The 18,211-nt window shown below is 38.4% G+C and overlaps 1 protein-coding gene and 1 long non-coding RNA gene across 6 annotated transcripts in view; one reads left to right on the top strand and one right to left on the bottom strand.

The window, feature by feature from the left end:
- LOC122516533 (regulator of G-protein signaling 17-like) overlaps positions 1–4,271 on the top strand; it is a 7,479-nt gene extending 3,208 nt beyond the window's left edge. For 4 of the 5 annotated variants that reach the window (XM_043634413.1, XM_043634414.1, XM_043634415.1 and 1 more), the window contains 4 exons: positions 650–1,041; positions 1,461–1,469; positions 2,056–2,473; positions 2,780–4,271. In XM_043634413.1, the coding sequence (XP_043490348.1) occupies positions 650–1,041; positions 1,461–1,469; positions 2,056–2,473; positions 2,780–3,028 (1,068 nt within the window). In that variant the 3' untranslated portion in view covers positions 3,029–4,271. The remainder of the gene's footprint in view (positions 1–649; positions 1,042–1,460; positions 1,470–2,055; positions 2,474–2,779) is intronic. The other variant, XM_043634416.1, reaches the window with a different exon arrangement.
- Positions 1,070–1,454, bottom strand: LOC122516535. The gene is made up of 2 exons (XR_006303594.1): positions 1,221–1,454; positions 1,070–1,140 (listed from the first exon to the last, which is right to left on the bottom strand). It is a non-coding gene; the product is annotated as an uncharacterized LOC122516535 (long non-coding RNA).
- Positions 4,272–18,211: the final 13,940 nt, after the last annotated feature.

Below are 18,211 nucleotides of genomic sequence, written 5' to 3' on the forward strand. Positions count from 1 at the left end.
TTTTCGACCACGTGACCCGGAGAGAACAAATCTAATAAAATAAAATAACATAAATAAAAAAGAAAAGGAAAGAGAGAAGAACGGGACCAACACTCATTCCGATGTTTTTCATCGATTAAACGATCCAAGCGTGTGCGCGATAGTGCACAGTTGACCGGAGTCGAGAATCATTTTTCTAAAGCCTAGATTCAACGACTAACAACGAATCCTGGTACCCGTAAACGCTTCGCTAAAGATTCGGTCCTATCGAAAATCGAAGCACTTTCCGAAAATAGAATAATCTATAAATTAATGAAACAATGCATTTTCTAGGGTTTATTTATTTGAAGATATTTGCCACTTGATTTTGACGTTACCCTTTCGCATAGTTTATAGTTTACACAAAGTTTCCTAATTGTGCTTAAAGTGTTAGGGTCGTTAATATAAATTTTACACGAATAACATTACTTTTTATTTTAAAATTATACGAACCTTAAGTAGCTCGCTTGTTAAAATAAAATAGAATAACAAAGTATATCGTGCACACGTAAAAAATACTCATAAAATAAAAGCATGAAACTTATTAGACTACTTAATATTTTTAATTATTCTAGAAAAAAAAAAAATAAACAAACGTAAGCCGAATAACGTAACGTATGTGTGTCATCAGATGTCGAGTGGAATCAGTGCAAGCACAATGGGGATTGGCGTTAGCCACGGAACGGGTGGAAACGACGGTGTTACGAGCGGTTGTCGTCTTCGTGCTCAAAGTCAAAGTCAATCATCTTCATCTCAGCACGCCAATCCGCAACAATCGTCTCAGACGTCGTCTCAACAATCGTCGCAACAATCCCAACAACAGCAGCAGCAGCAACAATCTCAACAATCTCAACAATCTCAACAACAACAACAACAGCAACTGCAACTGCAACAATCTCAACAACAACAAACGCCTACGTCGCAGCAGCAGCAGGCACAGCAACGTCAAGGAACTAGGTTCATAGGCCGCTCGAAAAAGGACAACTGTTGCCTATGCTGGTGCTGTTGCTGTAGTTGCTCGTGGTATTATCGTTTCTCTCTATTTCCTCAATTACTTTGAACTCAATCGATACGTCAGGTGCGCGCGTGTCTTCTTGGCCCATCGATTCCATCAACTTCCTTCTATATAACACGATCCTTTTGATATAATAATAATGATAATAATAATTAAATGGAATGAAGTTAATATCCATGATCCGTACCGAAAGAGTAATTTTGTTTGACTTCAAAGATCCGACGTAGAGACACGTATAATATATTGTTACATACGTATATATGAATATATATATAGGTTTAGGATTTTTCTCATCGTATCTTTCCTTTGTCACATTCCCGTATCGTTTTGTTCATTGTGCTCGAAAAGAGGTAGCCATGACCTATATAGAAAAGTACGAACGAAGCTTTATCCATATTTCTCTTTCTCTGTTTCATGCCGCATGTAGGAACAAATGGTAAGCAAAAGTCGATCGGTTTTTCATCGTTTGCATGCAACGTATTTATACATAAAGGTGTACATTACTACACTACTACTACTACTACTACTATTACTCGACAATAAAGCGGTTTGCTATAACGCGATGAATCCGTAGGTTTAGAAAGATACAGAAAAGTGTGAGAGGGAGAGAGAGAGAGAGAGAGTGAGTGAGCGAGAAGGGTCGCGGTATCGATGAAAATCAATGATGCGACATTAAACGGATATGACGTCAGGCTAGTCATCTGGGGTACGCTAAAGAATGTTTACCGTTTACGCGAGTCGCTCCTCATCCGTCGACAAAGCCAACGCGTTTCTTTCAAGCTTCTTTTATTATTATCGTTTCATAATAATCATATTCCTTTTTTTTTTAAACGTAATTCGTAACGACGACGACGACGACGACGAAGACGAGAGTAATCGCGAAATATATTCAATCTATTAGGATAAAAGTATTTGTTTTTATTTTTGTCCCCATTTCGACTCGATGAAATAATGTTGAGACAATTATTGTTAACGATTCGATCGTTGATAACAACGACTAACAACGTACCCGATGACAACAGTTTGGCGACGGTCGGCGGAAATACGGTCGGTGCTGACGGAACTAGCGAACAGGGTAAGAAGAAGGGCAACGTTGGAATTGGCGGTGAACACGTGGGTGGTGGCCTCGGTGGTGATCACAGTGGCGTTACCGCTGGCAACGGGTTGGACAACTTCGACGGTCTCGATGGTCTCGACGCTTCCATGGAATGCTGTAATTTCGAAGAAGTCAAATCTTGGGGTTCCTCGTTCGACAAGCTGATGAAAAACGTGGCCGGTAGGAAATTATTCCGGGAGTTCCTTCGTAGCGAGTACAGCGAGGAAAATATTGCATTTTGGCTCGCGTGCGAGGAACTCAAACGCGAAAGCAATCCGGAGAAAATCGAGGAAAAGGCAAGATTCATCTACGAGGATTACATATCCATACTCTCACCGAAAGAAGTGAGTCGTCTCTTTTTCTTATATACCCCCTTTTTCTTTTCTCTTTTTTTCTTTGTTTTTTTTTTTTTATTATCATCAACCGTTCACAGGTCAAAGCGATTACCTCTACTTTTAGAATTGCTTTTTCTTTTTTTTTATCGATACTAAACTCGTTATATTGAAGATTAATTTTTCTTTTTGCCATTAACGACAATTTTTATGAAATTAATTATCGGACAACGTAGATTTTTCCTAATTATCACGTTTACTATATATTATCTCGTTGTTAATTTTATTTAAACATATATATATCTATGTGTTTTTCAGGTGAGTCTAGATTCGCGAGTACGCGAGATCGTTAATCGCAACATGGTGGAACCAACCCCGCATACCTTCGACGAGGCACAGTTACAAATCTACACGCTGATGCATCGGGACTCTTATCCGCGATTCGTCAACAGTGCGATTTATCGACGAGTGGCGAGGCTTAGTAGCGGTCCACCGAGTCCAACGAGTGCTTCCGAACAACAAGAGCACGCAGGTGGAAAGTCCAAAGGCAAAAAAGGGACGACGTAATCGCGATCACGGCCGATCAGCCGATTGGACGTCGTACCCTCAGCCGAAAGTGGAGATACCAGCGAGATCGTGTGGTCTCCCTCATATTTCGGCTTCTTCCAATGAGCTACGAACGGATGGAAGAAGTCTGACAATGACATCACAAATAGAGAAAGAAAAAAGATACAGAAAGAAAGAAAGAAATAAGAGAGAGTGAGAGTGAAAAAAAGTATCTTTTTATCGGGGGGCCACATTGAACAAAAAGAAAAAAGAAATGGAAATTCGAGCGTGATTAAAACGCAAAAATAGAAACAAATGCGAAGAAAAATCGTATTAATCTCGTAAGTAGTCGCGGCTCGAAACTCGGAAAAATACGATCGAAAATTAATAAAAAAAGAAAAGGAAAGGAAGAGAACGATCGGGGGTCTCCCTCTTCCCTCTCTCTCTCTCTCTCTCCCTCTTTCTATCTTTCTTTTTCTCTCTCTTTTTCTCTCTCCTTGCGTCTGTCTTTAAAATTCTTTCGCGGACGATGCGCGCACAGTTGTCACTGCCTTGGAAACAATGCACAATTGCGATATGTGTATGTATATATATATGTGTGTATAAATTTTTATGTATGTGTATATATAAATGCATATATCGTTGATGCTAAGATGCGACGGAGCTCGATTGCTCGTCGAAACTTAAAATACCAACTCGAAGGTAACTAAACGTATTTTGTGTGTAAAGAGTACGAGTCGAATGAGTTTGGTATTTACGTATGGAAACGCTACGAATTCGTGATTTTTCCTTCGAAAATTGAAGTACCGTCGAGTAGTGACGTTAATTCCGTTTAATAGCGTTATACGGTTTAAGTACCAACTAAAAGAGAAATAAGGGTGAACGAAATAGACGGAAACGATGATAGGAAAACGAACGGAATGGGGAATGAGAGAAGAGGGAGAAAAACTCGAAATAAAAGTGTTGTACGCGAGATGAGGATTAAGAAGAACAAAATTAAGAAAATAGAAAATTCCTATTGCAAGATCGGATATGCAACCGACTTTTATTCTAGTCAACAGTTCACGAAAAGAATTGTCATAATCGTTATGAATAATCGGCTATTTATTGCCGACGAGATACCGATCGAAGATAATACTTGTCATCCATTACCAAATAAATCAATTCTAGTCATTTTCGTCTATAAAAATTGTCATGCGCGTAGAGACATGAAATCGTAACGGAGCTCGTTCGAGATCTTCTGGGATTTAAAAAAAATGAAAAAGAAGAAGAAGAAGAAGAAAGGCCTAAAACGCAAGAAAAATTTCTCGATGTGCGTGAATCAATCGAAGCATTGAAACTCGATCGCGATTCGACAAAAATAAGAAAAAGAAAAAAATGCTAAGGGCCGATTTTAAATGCATACAAGAATACGCACGGTCAAATCAAGATTTTATGCGACTTTATATAAATATATATATACATGTATATATACGTGTACGTACGTGTATATGTATACATTGTATATGTACATATATATGCATATATATATATCTATACAGGGTGTCTCATATGAATGAATACGTTAAAATATGGCATGATGTATATGTATATGTATGTATGTATGTATGTACATATCTCGATTACGCGTGCAAGCATGTTACATTTCTTCGTAGAAACGATTTCTTTGAAATCCGATTGTTCACCGAGCCTCACGCGATCCGTAACTTTTGAATTAAACTTTTTTTTGCGAAACAAAAAAAAAAAGAAACGTCCATTTTCTAAACTCTTACTTAAGCTTTTTCTACCAATGATTTTTCTATCAAAGCTTTACCGAACAAAAAAAAGGCTACATATCATTTTGTTCTGTGATAAAAATCAAACGTAAACGAGCTGGTTGGATTCAAATGAGATCGTTTCTAATGAAAAGAAAAGAGGGTAAAGTAGAAGAAAAAGAAAAAGAAAAAAAAAAGAAAAAGTAAAAGAAGAAGAAGAAATAAAAGTAAAAAAAAAGTCAGACACTCTCTCTAGTCGTAAAGTGCGCTTGCGGGCGTATAGGATATATAGACGCATCATAACACACACACACACACACACATACATACATACGTACGTACGTACCTACATACTTACCACACTTCATACCTTACCCACTTAGCTCTCCTACCTACGTCAAAATCGTAAATACATAGGAAGAAATGAAGGAAAGAAACGTCGTGTGTTATCTAACGTGAAATCGATGATAAATGTGAAAAAATGAACATTATAAATGGACGACGCGTAAGGTGCACAGACACACACACACGCACACTCGCACACGTACAAATACACGCACATACATCCAGTCGGAAAAATCTCGCAGTCAGTCACAGTGTTTGACTACTGCGATCTGTAGATAATTACCGTAGATAGGTACAATGATTAATATCGCTAATGAAATATGAATGAGAATGATTCTAAACGTATTATACTTACGCTAAAAAGCGTATAACGAAATCATTCGGGAGACATATAAGAACAATCTTTTTCATTCTCGATATACAAAAAAAAAAAAACGTATACATCCGTAGGTATGTATTTACTTAAGTAAGTACTTATTTAAATACTTACTTACCTTTCTTTTTGATGCGAGAAAAGGAATAAGTCCAATACGTGTTTGTTACTACGGACCATCTCGCCAAAAGGGAAAGTAAGAATCGTGAGAAGACGTTAAGATCTCCATCGTTTATTCCCATCTTCCTTACCTCGGTGCTTGTGAATGTGCTCCTCAAGGTGTACCTCAAGGTGCTTCTCAAGGTGCTCCTTTCAAAGAGAAAGAAATTCAGATACGCGCAATCATGCGATTAAGAGAACAAGAAATAGATAGATAGATATTATATATATAATATATATAATATATAGACTTAATTTATGGTTGATCGATTCTGAAAGGGAAAAGATGCATATTGATTTTTTTTTTTATTCTCAACAAATTTATACAATTTTTTGTTCCTACATATGAGTCATTCATTTGTTAAAAAAAAGAAAATTAATAAGATCATTGATATTTAAGAAATTTAATTTTAAATATAAAATATTTAAACATCACAATTGAGTGCATTGGATATTGTAGAATTTTCCAAATATTTTTTAAACGAAAAATAATCGTTTTGGCTTTGCGAACGATTTGTAAATCATAATCGTAACAAATCTTTTCCGTTACAGAATCAGTTTCCCTTAAAATACATGTAGTTGGTCGAACAAACGTATGACGGTGAACGAACTAACGAACAAACAAAACCAACAACCAAACGAACGAACGAACGAACGAACGTACGAATGAACGAACGAACGAACGAAAGAACGAGTGTTTCAAAGAAGGAAAGAGTTCAACGTTTTGATCCCACCTTCAGTCTTCTCGCTAATAAACGCACAAATTTTCTCAACCCTCGTTCCTTAGTTTCTTTTTTACTCGTTCCACGTAATATGTTCCATGATGTTTTTTATTCCTTTTTATTTTGGTGTGCGTAGATATGCGTTTGCGAATTGCTCTCGACCGACTCACGATTATTCCCAATTTGAACACCTCAGGTTCATAAATTCATTCTTAAGAATATGCACGTGGTGTAATTTAAAAAAAAAAAAAAAGAAAGAAAGAAAGAAAGAAATATCATCGATGACTTTTTCTACGAGAGGTAGCTGCAAAGATTTTACGACGATACCTTAATCCTCTTCTTTATCTTCTTCTTCTTCTTCTTCTTTTGCATAAACTTTTCCCTATCTTCCATTTTCCTCGATGTATATTCCAACTGTTCCAACGTGAACCACTTCTGGGACCATTGTTCTACACATTTTATTACATAAAGAGATATACAACGTGGATGAAATACGCGCGATACACTACTATTGGGAATTAACCAAAAACTAAATAATAAATAAATGAAAAAGATCGTCGTTAAATATGAAATTAAGCAGCAATAACGTTGTCCGCGAAGCAACTAAGAACTGAGCTGAGAAAATGCGATAAAAAAGGATATTTCACAAATTTCCCATTTCTTCCTTCCGTTTCGTGCTATTTGTCACATTGTCACATTATGTACGTTTGAAATAAAACTTTTCGAATATCGTGTTTTAAAGTGGCCAGATCCTACCAACTCATTGTTTCTCTCTCTCTTTCTCTTTCTCTCTCTTTCTTTTTTCTCTTTCTTGGTTTTGTTATTTTTCTGTCTCCCGTTGGTTGTTTGCTCCTCGAGTTTGCAGCTACCTGTCATAATTGTCTGTATGTATGTAGCTATTATATACATACTATCATTGTACGTTAAAACACGTAAATCAAATTGAAAAAGAAAAGAAAAGAAAAGAAAAGAAAAAGTATATATAGTTCCGAGATCGCACGTCAACGTCCTTAAGTCTCGTTATTTCATTGAATCGTCTTAAAGGACTATGACAGTTAATCGTTCGAGATTACGCCTTTTTCACGATTACCGTATAATTAAGAATTTATATCGCACGATCATCGTTCATCGTTCGACTACGAACAACGTTTAGGTATATAATAGGAATCCCTAGGATACGAGATTGGACGCATCTAACAAGTTTATATGCGTACGAATTCGTTGAATCATTAAAGCAAAAGGTCCTTGAAACTCGCGACGAGATGATAAACATGCAATTGCGTACACATGACCACGTACACACAGATACACTCGTACACGCATACACGTAAGCGCGGCCCTCACAGATTCACCTATCATAACGCTCATCCGCACTTGTGCCATATAGTATTCCCTGATATTGTATATACGCGTATACGCATACACACATATACACACGAATACACATATACATTCACACAGAGAGCGTTCGATCGCGTCTATTACATCGAACACTCGGTAATATCTCTTTAGTGTACAACTAATGTAAATCCTGCGTCGTCGATATTGACGGTATACGGGTACGCGTGGGACCGTTCGAAAAAGAAAAATAAAATAAATACCAAAATAAAAAAAGAAAGAAAGAAAGAAAGAAAGGGAAGGAGGAGGAAATAAAACCAAAATTATCAATGAATAAAAGCGGCAGCACAATTTTTCTTTTTTCCAAAGTGAAAATAAAATAATACTAGTACAGAGCCAAAGAAAGAAAAGAAAAGAAATAAAAGAAAGATAAAATAATATATAAAAAAGTGAATAAAGGGGTAAAGAGTTGGCTTTGTTTCGCCGACTAAAAATGTCGAGGGTTGAATTTACGTAATCGTTACAAACATAGATTCTTTGAAAGATATAAAGTGACAATGAGAGAATATTCCATAAGAGAAGGAAAGAGAGATAAAATGGGGAGGTGAACAGGAAGGGGTTTATGATCGATAGTGAAACGAAACATGCAATGATTCACAGACGAACGCGTTCTTCCTTCGAGGACGTTGTCCTTCAGTATTCCTCCTTGGTTTTATTTTCATTTATTTATTCGTGTCTCGAATAAACGTTTTACCTACGATTCTCAACCCCCCTGTTTCTCTCTCTCTCCCTCTCTCTCTCTGTCTTTCTCTTTTTTTCTTTTGATGCGAGAACGCTGTCTGCTAATTGTAAAATAATAAAGCCACCATTAAAGGGTAGCATTTTTACATTAGTACCTGGTATAAACATTGGGATTTTCTGGAATCCCCGTGTCGAAAATAGGTACACAGCAAAACAGGAAAGGATTGAGATCCAGCAGCTCTATCGCGCATGCACCAACCAATGACAAACGTGTGAAAACGAACAACGCATTTATATATAAAACATTGTAAAGGCACAAGAATTTTATCATTAAAGGCGCTTCGACTCGAATAACATTGTTCGTTCATTTTATTGAATTTTTCGTTCGTTCTTCGAAATGATAAGTTTAAAGAAATAATTTGTAATGGCCACATTTCCTCCGACAAAAAAAATTATCTTACCAAGGTAAGATGGAAGAATAACGTGCGAACTGAAAGATGGCGCGACTTGTAAATTCCAGTTGAACGATGTCGATAGGTAAAGTATATTCTAACGGTAGTTCGTACATTCACCGTCAGAGCATATCCGTTCGCATTTGTCGTAGGAAGTATTATTATACGGTTCTTGATAATTTAACCGTACTGATAACAAAACATCAACGATCTTATACTTTTTTCACATCTTTTTACATTTCAATGTAGCGTCATCGAGTTATATCTAAATGATTGTTTACTTGTCCCCACGAGAGAACATGTATATATTATTTATCTTCGAGTATACTTATGTTAATATACGTCGAGCTACTGTAGAGATAACATTACCGACTGTATCATTACATTCGTCTCGTTAAAATCAAGTCAACCAATTAGAGCTCGGTAACGACCCGCGTAAATTCACGTCCGCCATTATTTTTCTAACGAAACTCGATTAATGTAGATTATAAATACAGAAACGATTAAATCTGTTAATAAAGTAGGCTAGCTCGTTTAAATATTACTTCGAATTAATTAGGACAGATACTAATATATTTTTCTTATGTTTCAGGTGTATACGTGTATTTGAAGCATTCAAAGAGGATACTCAACCAATCTTCGTTTCGTCAATGAAGTTTTACGAAGATGCACTTCTACGAAAAGTTTCCGCGATAAACAGTTATCAATTATTTTAATTTCAATCGAATAAGGGGAGAATTAAAACAGAAAGAAATCGTAGCAAATACGAAACAACGAAATATATCATTGTAAAATAAATAATTTTGATAAAAGGTAAGGACACGTTAAAAGGTTAGTATATTTATCGTTATTTCCATCGTCGATGGTTTTACGTCGTCGTGGCCGCCGCATCTCGTGCATGGTTTCTTCGTATACGCGAGACGACCGTAACCGTAACCCATAATCCGAGTATCCATTCCCAAGGAACCACAAACGCCACGTGAAATTCGATGCGATACGTCGCTCGGAGGAGCGCTTTGTAACGACTCCTCCAAAGGCCGACTCGTCTTTTCTCTTTTTCTCTCTTTTTATTTCATACCGAGATTCGAAAAATGGAAGAACAATAGTCCAATTCGAAACTATAATTTTGTACGAAATTAATTGTCAAAGGCATTTGTCCGAATCGATTAATTTCATCTAAACGAAAGATAAGGAAAAGTAATAGAAATTCTAACGTACATTTTGTCTCGTATCATTTATTTATTTATTTATTTAATATTAAAGAAAATATTGAGATCTTAATTTTAAACTGTTTAAGCATCAATCAAGAACTTCGAGGTAATCCGGGGTCACATAAGGGGTTAAGAAGTTTTTTTCATTTAGGATTTACATCATAAATTCTCACGGTAGTAATTTTAGTTCGTTTTTGATGGTCAAGAGCTAATAAGTATTTATACATTTTTATACGTTACATCAGAGAGATTTATAATAATTTGGTATAGCGTGTATACTTATACGCATGCCAACTTTTTTATCTTTTTTTCTTACCTCCATTTTGAAGAGCCGATCCAAAGTAACAGATATCTACATTGTTTCGTTGTTGAGTGGGGGAAGAAGCTTCGACTGTTGACGCGAAGTAGCGCCACTGCGGTTTGATAAATAAGAAAGAAAAATAGCACAAAAAGCAACGCGTTTACCATCATAAATTCTCCCAGTCGTATTTTTTATCCGATTATAATGATCAAATATTCATTCGAAAGATAAAGATTTTCTACGCTAGCCTGTTATTCGATATTTTCAACAGATTCGTATTCTCGTTTAAAAATTAATCTCGAAGAAAGACATATTTTTGAGACATGACTTTGCCCCCCATCCCTCCACCCTTAAACCATAATTTTTTTGTCAAATAAAATAATTAACTCGCATAAACAAATGTTTATCTTTCGAATGAGTCCTTGATCATTAAAATCAGGTAATAATTGGTAACCGTTATGCCCTTAACAGTTCATTAGAAGAATTCGCATTCCGATCGGTTCCAGCAGCGAGTTAACTTTTCGAAATGAATTTTTTGTTTTGACAAACGTTATAACGATCCAACTACTTGTGAATAACATTAATTATGCATACGTTAAAGTATACGCACGCGTGTATGAACGTAGGTACGCCGAGGTCGTTCAAACAAAATTTGTTTATCGTCGATAGTAATCAAATACTTTGGTTGGAATTGGCAATGCGTCGCGAGACATGAGACGACTCCCAAAGAAGACGCTTACCCTACGTGTAGATGAGGACCGGTAGAACGGGAAAAGGATTCGCAAAAGAAGGTATGTTGCAGTAATTCGGTGCTACGATATTGAGACTGTAGGAAGTATTCGCCGCAGGGTTCTCCTTCCCCTTTTCTTCTCTTGGCTACCTGTCTACGAGTACCTAAGATTACTCGCAAGGCTATAAAGAGCCCATCGTTATTGCTATTATTGCAATGCTCGACGATAATCGCGATTAAATATTATTTTCATCTTTACGACTTGGACCGCGGGACGCCGAATTACGCGCTCTTACCTATCATTTTTTAACGCGGTACGAACATTTATTTTCCATTTAGTTTCAATTTCCATTTGGCTTTATTAAAAATTCTTCGTATGCGTGCCGGAGGAAGGGTGGGGGGATTGAAAGGTTCAACCTACCCTTATATAATCCTATTTTCTATACAGGGTAAGAAAATAAGAAAGGCTCGTCCAATGAGAAATACATTACTATGATAAAATTACATATTTAGGTACATTTAAATATTTATTAATATTAAACGTGAATATTTTTTATCGAACATGTTACTTTCCAACATTAATTTTCTAAACAGAACAAAAAAGTAATGAGAGAAAGAAGGCTACTGTCCGTTGTTGATACTTTGTAATTATTGGTCGAATCGAGTTGACGTTAAGATGATACATAATAAATAGCGATATTTTAATATCCTCATAAAAGGGCATATTTAATCTAAGGCATATATCTAATGATTAGTATATCTTATAACCACGCTCCATCAACGCTCGAGAAATGATCGAACGCGTTAAACGTTATTTATTTCCCTCTCAACGTCAAAGTCTAAGTTCTCTCTCTCTCTCTCTCTCTTTCTCTTTCTCTCTATCTATTTCTCTTTCTCTGGCATTGGTGGTAGCACATCCGCCACGCTTTTGAATTACGGCGACGCGTTTTATACGCCACTGAGATCGGACGGGACGGTTCGTTCGTAATCTTTCTACTTGCACCACTTTTCTTTCAAATGTAGGAAGATGATCTTTTAAGTCTCTCTCTTTCTCTCTCTCACGCACACACGCGTACGCACAGACAGACAGACAGGCCTGTCTTTCTCTCCCCCTTTTCTCTCTTTCTCTCTTTCTCGAGTTAGTCCGGTAGATCGAGTATGCTAATGGTATTCCTTCGTAATCCCGAGAAACGTATATGTCGCATAGTGGCAAATAGATACGTATGTCGAATTACCTTATCGCGAGATGTTCCTTCCTCGTTCTTTTTCTATCATTTTTTCTATTTCTTTTTTATATCCCCATTTTATGCAACAATCTTTCTCCCACCCCCTTCTGTATCTCTCACTCTCTCTCTCTCTCTCTTATTCTTTTCTCTAGGAAACGTTTGATATACCCGCCTAACGCGAATGCATGCAATTTCTTCTTACTTCTTAGTTATCATGCGAAGTTAATATAGCGATTGAAAATTGCCACCTAATTAACGCACGGTGACTTCTGATTTTCGAATGGTACGCTTTAGATGCTCGTCTGCTGCATTCGTTACGCGATCTTTTCTTGCTTGCTTGCTTGCTTGCTTGCTTGCTTGCTTGCTTGCTTGCTTACCCTACACCGAGATTAATCGACGAAGTAGAATATCTTTTCGGTAAAACGAGAGAAAGAGAGACAGAGGTGGGAGGGAGGGAGGGAGAGAGGGAGGGAGATGAAAAAAATCGAGTATACTGTTGAAGGCGTTAAACGAAAGTTGTCGATTGGTAACATGAACGCTTGTAAGCTTACTAGCTCGTTCGCTCGCTTACTCGCACGGTTTCTCCGTAAACACGTAAAAAACGTTCGATCGCAATTAAATCACCGTCGAACCGAAGCAGGCCGCTAATTTTCTCAGATCGCCATTAATTCCGAGAGAGGCAAGGTGAAACGGTGTTGGTGCTCTCTCTCTCTCTCTCTCTCTCTCTCTCGTTTAAACGCGCCTACGGTTCAAATCGTCGTCGCGAATCTTAAAGCGTTAATTCTCCTGGTCGCAATTAAACTCAGGCGCTACATATGTAAACTGACCACGTATCGATCGATCGATAATCAAGCCGGCGTAAATTTTCTCTTCTCCCTCTTCCACCTCCCGTTCGGCCCCCCCTTCCGTCTCTCTCTCTCTCTCTCATTCTTTCTCTTTCTCTTTCTCTTTATCTTTCGTACGTCCTCCTTCCTTGGCCGGTTGGTGCGAGGAGTGAAGGAAGAGTAGTAGTAGTAGTAGTAGAAGAGGGGAGGAAAAAGGTAAGCACGAGAGAGGGCTGTTTTTGCTCTCTCTCTTTCTACGTGGTGCTGGTGCTGCTCCCCTTTCTCGAGATGAGGAACGCCGAACAAGTCCAGGAGCGCGTGACGCGCCTTCCGATGCGACTCGGAGAGACTTACGCAGACATAGGTGGAGAGGAATATCTAGTCGCCGCGATTGGAAACTCTCATAAAAGAACGAACACGAGGAGAAGGTTTCGCGCGGTGAAAAGAAGGTACGAGAAAGACAGAGACAGGGAGAGGGAGAGAGGGAAAGAGAGAGAGAGAGAGAGAGATGATGGCAGAGAGAAATTTCTCGACCAAATAAACGCGTTTCGCGGCGCGGGAGATCGCGACCACGCCCTGTCTTCTTCCCTACCCGCTGGCCTTCCTTCGGCCTTTGCTCGTACGGCGAGTGAGAAAGAGAGAGAAAATGATGGTAGGCTTATACCAAGAGTACGTGAGAAAGAGAAGGAGAGACATAGAAGCAACGCACACACGCTCTCACCGAGTTCGTACTCCGGTTATACGCAAGCGTGAACCTTGTACGCTCTTCGAACGTTCGAAAGATCCTTGAGGTAAGAAGTAGGGCCAAAACTTACCTCCTCTGTACCGCGAGTTAATAATCTTTATTCAAATATCTAATTTTTTCATGATTTATTTCTATATTTTGGGACTTTTTTAAAAATGTATTCGAGGAATTGACGCCTAAAGATTCTATTACTAAAGCCCCCCTCTCCACCCCCCTCAAGAGGTTTCTTCTTCTTTTCCTTCGCGTGTTTTATTACAATGAAAATATCTTCTTTTATTGGCCGTGACTCAGATAGAGAGAAAGAGAGAGAGAGAGGGAGAGGAAAGTTTGCGTTTACGAGCACGGACGAGCAAGATGATCTCGTATCGTGAACGCGTATCGCGATTGAGTGCTAAGATTAGGCGCCATTATAGAGCGTCATTAAGCGTGCCGCACTATTGAGTGCTCCAAGTAACCGCTGTTACTCGGTATATGCTAGCAACATATCCATATATCTGCCTATAATAATGAAATTTCTTCTTTTTTCTTGTTCTTTTTTTTTTATTATCTATTACCCTTTTTTCTTTCTTTTCGAGAGTAAGTAGTTTCAAGACTGGTGGTTCAGTTTTCGTATCCGAGAATTTCATTGAACAGTTGTTTGGCCGAGGCAGATCGAACCTCGCCCGTAATAGGCAGGGAAATGTCTGCGGGATGTGGCAGGATATGGCAACTGGAGCTACTCAATTCGCTGAACTGGTCTGGCGTGTGCTACCGCGGAATCGGTCGCAGCTGACGTCGAATGCTTAACGTCCACGTTTTTCCATCGGTAGATGTTCCTAAGGATCGAGTCAACAACCCTCCTTGTCCCTTACACTATATCGTGCAAGATGTTGTTTCTTCATTCTATCCTTAGATATATATCGCGAGCCATCGTCGTCTACAGGTACGAGAAATTAACCGATAACGATAAATAACTCAACGTAAGATAATCTTCTTATATTTAAATCAGTAGATATGAATTATTCTAATCCAAAAATGTGATACGTAGATAAGGTTTACAGATAACGAACAAATTGATCGCGATTTCGTACGAAGTTAATAAAAGATGGGAACAAACTATAAATGTAGATAATGAATATGATAAGGTATATATATATACAAAATGAACTAATTGATTTTGATGAGTTATAGCTGAGATATCATTGAATCTATGGTAACAAACTTCATTTAAATATTAAAAATACTTTGATAAGAACTGTCAATGAAATTCCAAGATACGTAGGGAATAATCGTTGGCAAGGAGATCAACGTTTGACATTCCTGAGAGGCGACGCTTAAGCGAAAGGCAAGCAAGCAAGCAAGCAAGCAAGCGAGCAAGCAAGCAAGCGAGCAAGCAAGCAAACAGGCAAGCATTGGAGTCCGCGAAACGAAAGGGACACACCCATGCGTAACGTGCACTTAGAGAAGAAAATGTATCGAGATCGGTCCCCCTGGTGGGACATCCCCTGGATAATTCTCCCCCTCCAAAGTGTAATTAATCCGCGACAGGGTACATTCCGGACTCCTTTATATAGATACGCATCCTGCAATGGTGCTTCCTGTAAAAGGTACGTTTATCGAGTATTTAGCCGTTCGCCACGGACTCGTCTACGTGCCGGTAATGAGAAAGTGCATTGCCCATCTCGCACGGCTACGTGCTTCTCCTAAAGCATCGATATCCGCCGTTTTTTCATTACTAACGCATCTCTTCTAAACGTTGTTAGAAACGATCAACTACGATGATGAAAAACTATACGCGAGATTTTTCTTTCTCAAACTATGGCGCAACTTTTCGACGGATGTACTAGTATTTCATCGGTGTTGTTCGCAAACATTTTTCTTAATACTTGAGTTCTAAAACAATCGAGTGACTGAAAAGGTAAACGGGGAGTAACTAGTAACATTTTTTGCAAGTGCATAACTACGAACTAGACATTGTAATTACATGCAGTAATGCGCTTATCTGAAAATTTCTTGTTTTAAACGTTACTTTTTATCCCCTTTTACTTTTCGATTACTAACATAGACTTTGAATTAGAATGAATGATCGTATACAAGAATATGAATCGTAGTTTGGTCAAAATAAACTGTAGAATTTCTTGACTAACATAACTCAGTCGATAGAATAAAGTAGTTTCAAAGCTTGTATCGCATGAAACAGTAGCGTAAGCAAATAAGCAAGCAAATGCGATACGCTTCCTATGCATTCTGTTATCCTTCCACCGTCGCATGCGTGCAACCTTTTTCGCGATCTCGATAATCCCAAGAATAGTTGTGACGATAGTGGTGGTGGTGGTGGTGGTGGTTATTCTCCGGCTCGCGTGCGTCTCGTACGCGTGCCTCTGCGTCTCGTCGAATTTTCCCTCTCTCTCTCTCTCTCTCTTTCTCTCCCTATCTGCGTGCTCGTGGGATAAATGCACACGACGACGCGACGATGACGACGACGACGACGACGACAACGACGGCAACGACGACGACGACCAAGGCGAAAGAATGTCAAATGATGATTGGTCATTGCGGTGGCCAATGGGTCCCCGACTTCGCACCGGCGCCGCCTCCTGGTGCAAATCGAACGCGCAGAATTCACGATTTCGATCTCTGACGCCGTTGCGATCGATAACGCGAGCTTTTAATATATTTCTCTTTTTCTCCCTCTCTCTCTCTCTCGTTGATCAACACCAAAAAAAAAATCAAAAACATCAAGACGATCAAATTCTCGTATAATCAGATTTATTCGGCCTTCTAATTATCTAAAAATAAATACAAGATTTTTTTGGGAAAAAAAAACGGACATTTAAGTAGGAATATCAAATAAAATATCTTATTTATAGGAACGGGTTGGTTGCTTTGTTCCGAAGAATGTTAATAGGAAGACGATTCTTGTTAAAACAGGAATTCAGAGACTGATAGAATGGTTTACCGTTAACGCGATATCGAGTTTGTCGAGTCTCCTGAAACCGTTGTTACGCACTGAAGTGCAACTTTTATGAGAACATTGATTAAAACTCAGAACAAATTTTCAACGTAGGAAAAACATCTTGTTTCTTTTTTGAAATTAATGTCACAAGTAGACGCGATTAGATATCGTTGACTGTTTAAACAAAATACTTAAATATCTATAATATATATCTATAATATATATCTATTAATATATTAGAAAAGAGGGTGCAAATTATAGGTGGAAAAGAATTATTTGTGTTTTCTAGAAAGAAACGAAAGGAAGAATTAGTCCCGTAGAGGTATAGGTGTAGGTATAGGTTTAGTGCGATCGAAGAAGGGGAGGAAGAAGGAAAAAGAAACGAGTATAGGTAGCAACGAAAAGGGTATATACGTAGGGTACCCTCCGCGTTGCTTCTAATACACCGAATGCCGACGCATCGTCGGCGAGATTCTCCTCCGATCCTGTTTGAGAAGAGACGAGAGCGCGTATACGTGACCGTCATTCAAGATCACTCGATAAATAATTACCAATAGCTTCCTCTCTCTCTCTCTCTTTCTCTTCCTCTTCTCTTTCGAATAGAAAGACGAGCAGGAGGAGTAAAAGAAGAAGAAGAAGAAGAAGAAGGAGGAGGATGAGGAAGAGGAGGAGGAGGAGGAGAGGACAACGAAGAGATGGACGTTCGATGACCCTACGCGTATCCAAGGAAAGCACCATTATACGATCGACACGATGGTTACGTTATAGCGGCCCGGTATGGACGCATTTATCGCTTTCCGCGACGTATTTCCTACGGGCTGGCATATAAATTTAAACGATAGGATCTCCCGCGACAAATGAAATTACACGTGGCCCGAGATAGCGTTATTGCTAAGCTAGCGTTACCTCGCCAAACTTCCATCTATTCGCGATCTTGTCTTTGTATCGAGTCTAGGTATACCTACATGTATATCTATACCTTTATTGAGTTGCTCGGAAAGTATCTACCGATATTTGGAATTTTTTTCTTTTGTTATATATATCCCATACGTATTTATAAAATGGCGCAAACTTTACGAACAACTCAATGCACACACAGGAAATGAGATATTACGTAAGGTCGAAATATAAGCGTTGTTATCAGAGAAGGGAGGGGGATAAAGAGTTTAAAGATTGGAATTTAGTTTACGCTTTAGCTAAGCGATCGATAGAAAGTATTCCGAATTTCTCTGATCTAAGTCATTTATTAATCGTTACCTTAAAGGCGACGGTGCAGTAAATTCAACGGTCTTATCGACGTTAACACGTTATTTTATTGGTCGAACCAAACTCGGTAATAAGCCACACT

The sequence above is a fragment of the Polistes fuscatus genome, unplaced genomic scaffold (assembly GCF_010416935.1).
Source record: "Polistes fuscatus isolate 324 unplaced genomic scaffold, CU_Pfus_HIC Scaffold2, whole genome shotgun sequence".
Classification (NCBI taxonomy): Eukaryota; Metazoa; Arthropoda; class Insecta; order Hymenoptera; family Vespidae; genus Polistes; species Polistes fuscatus.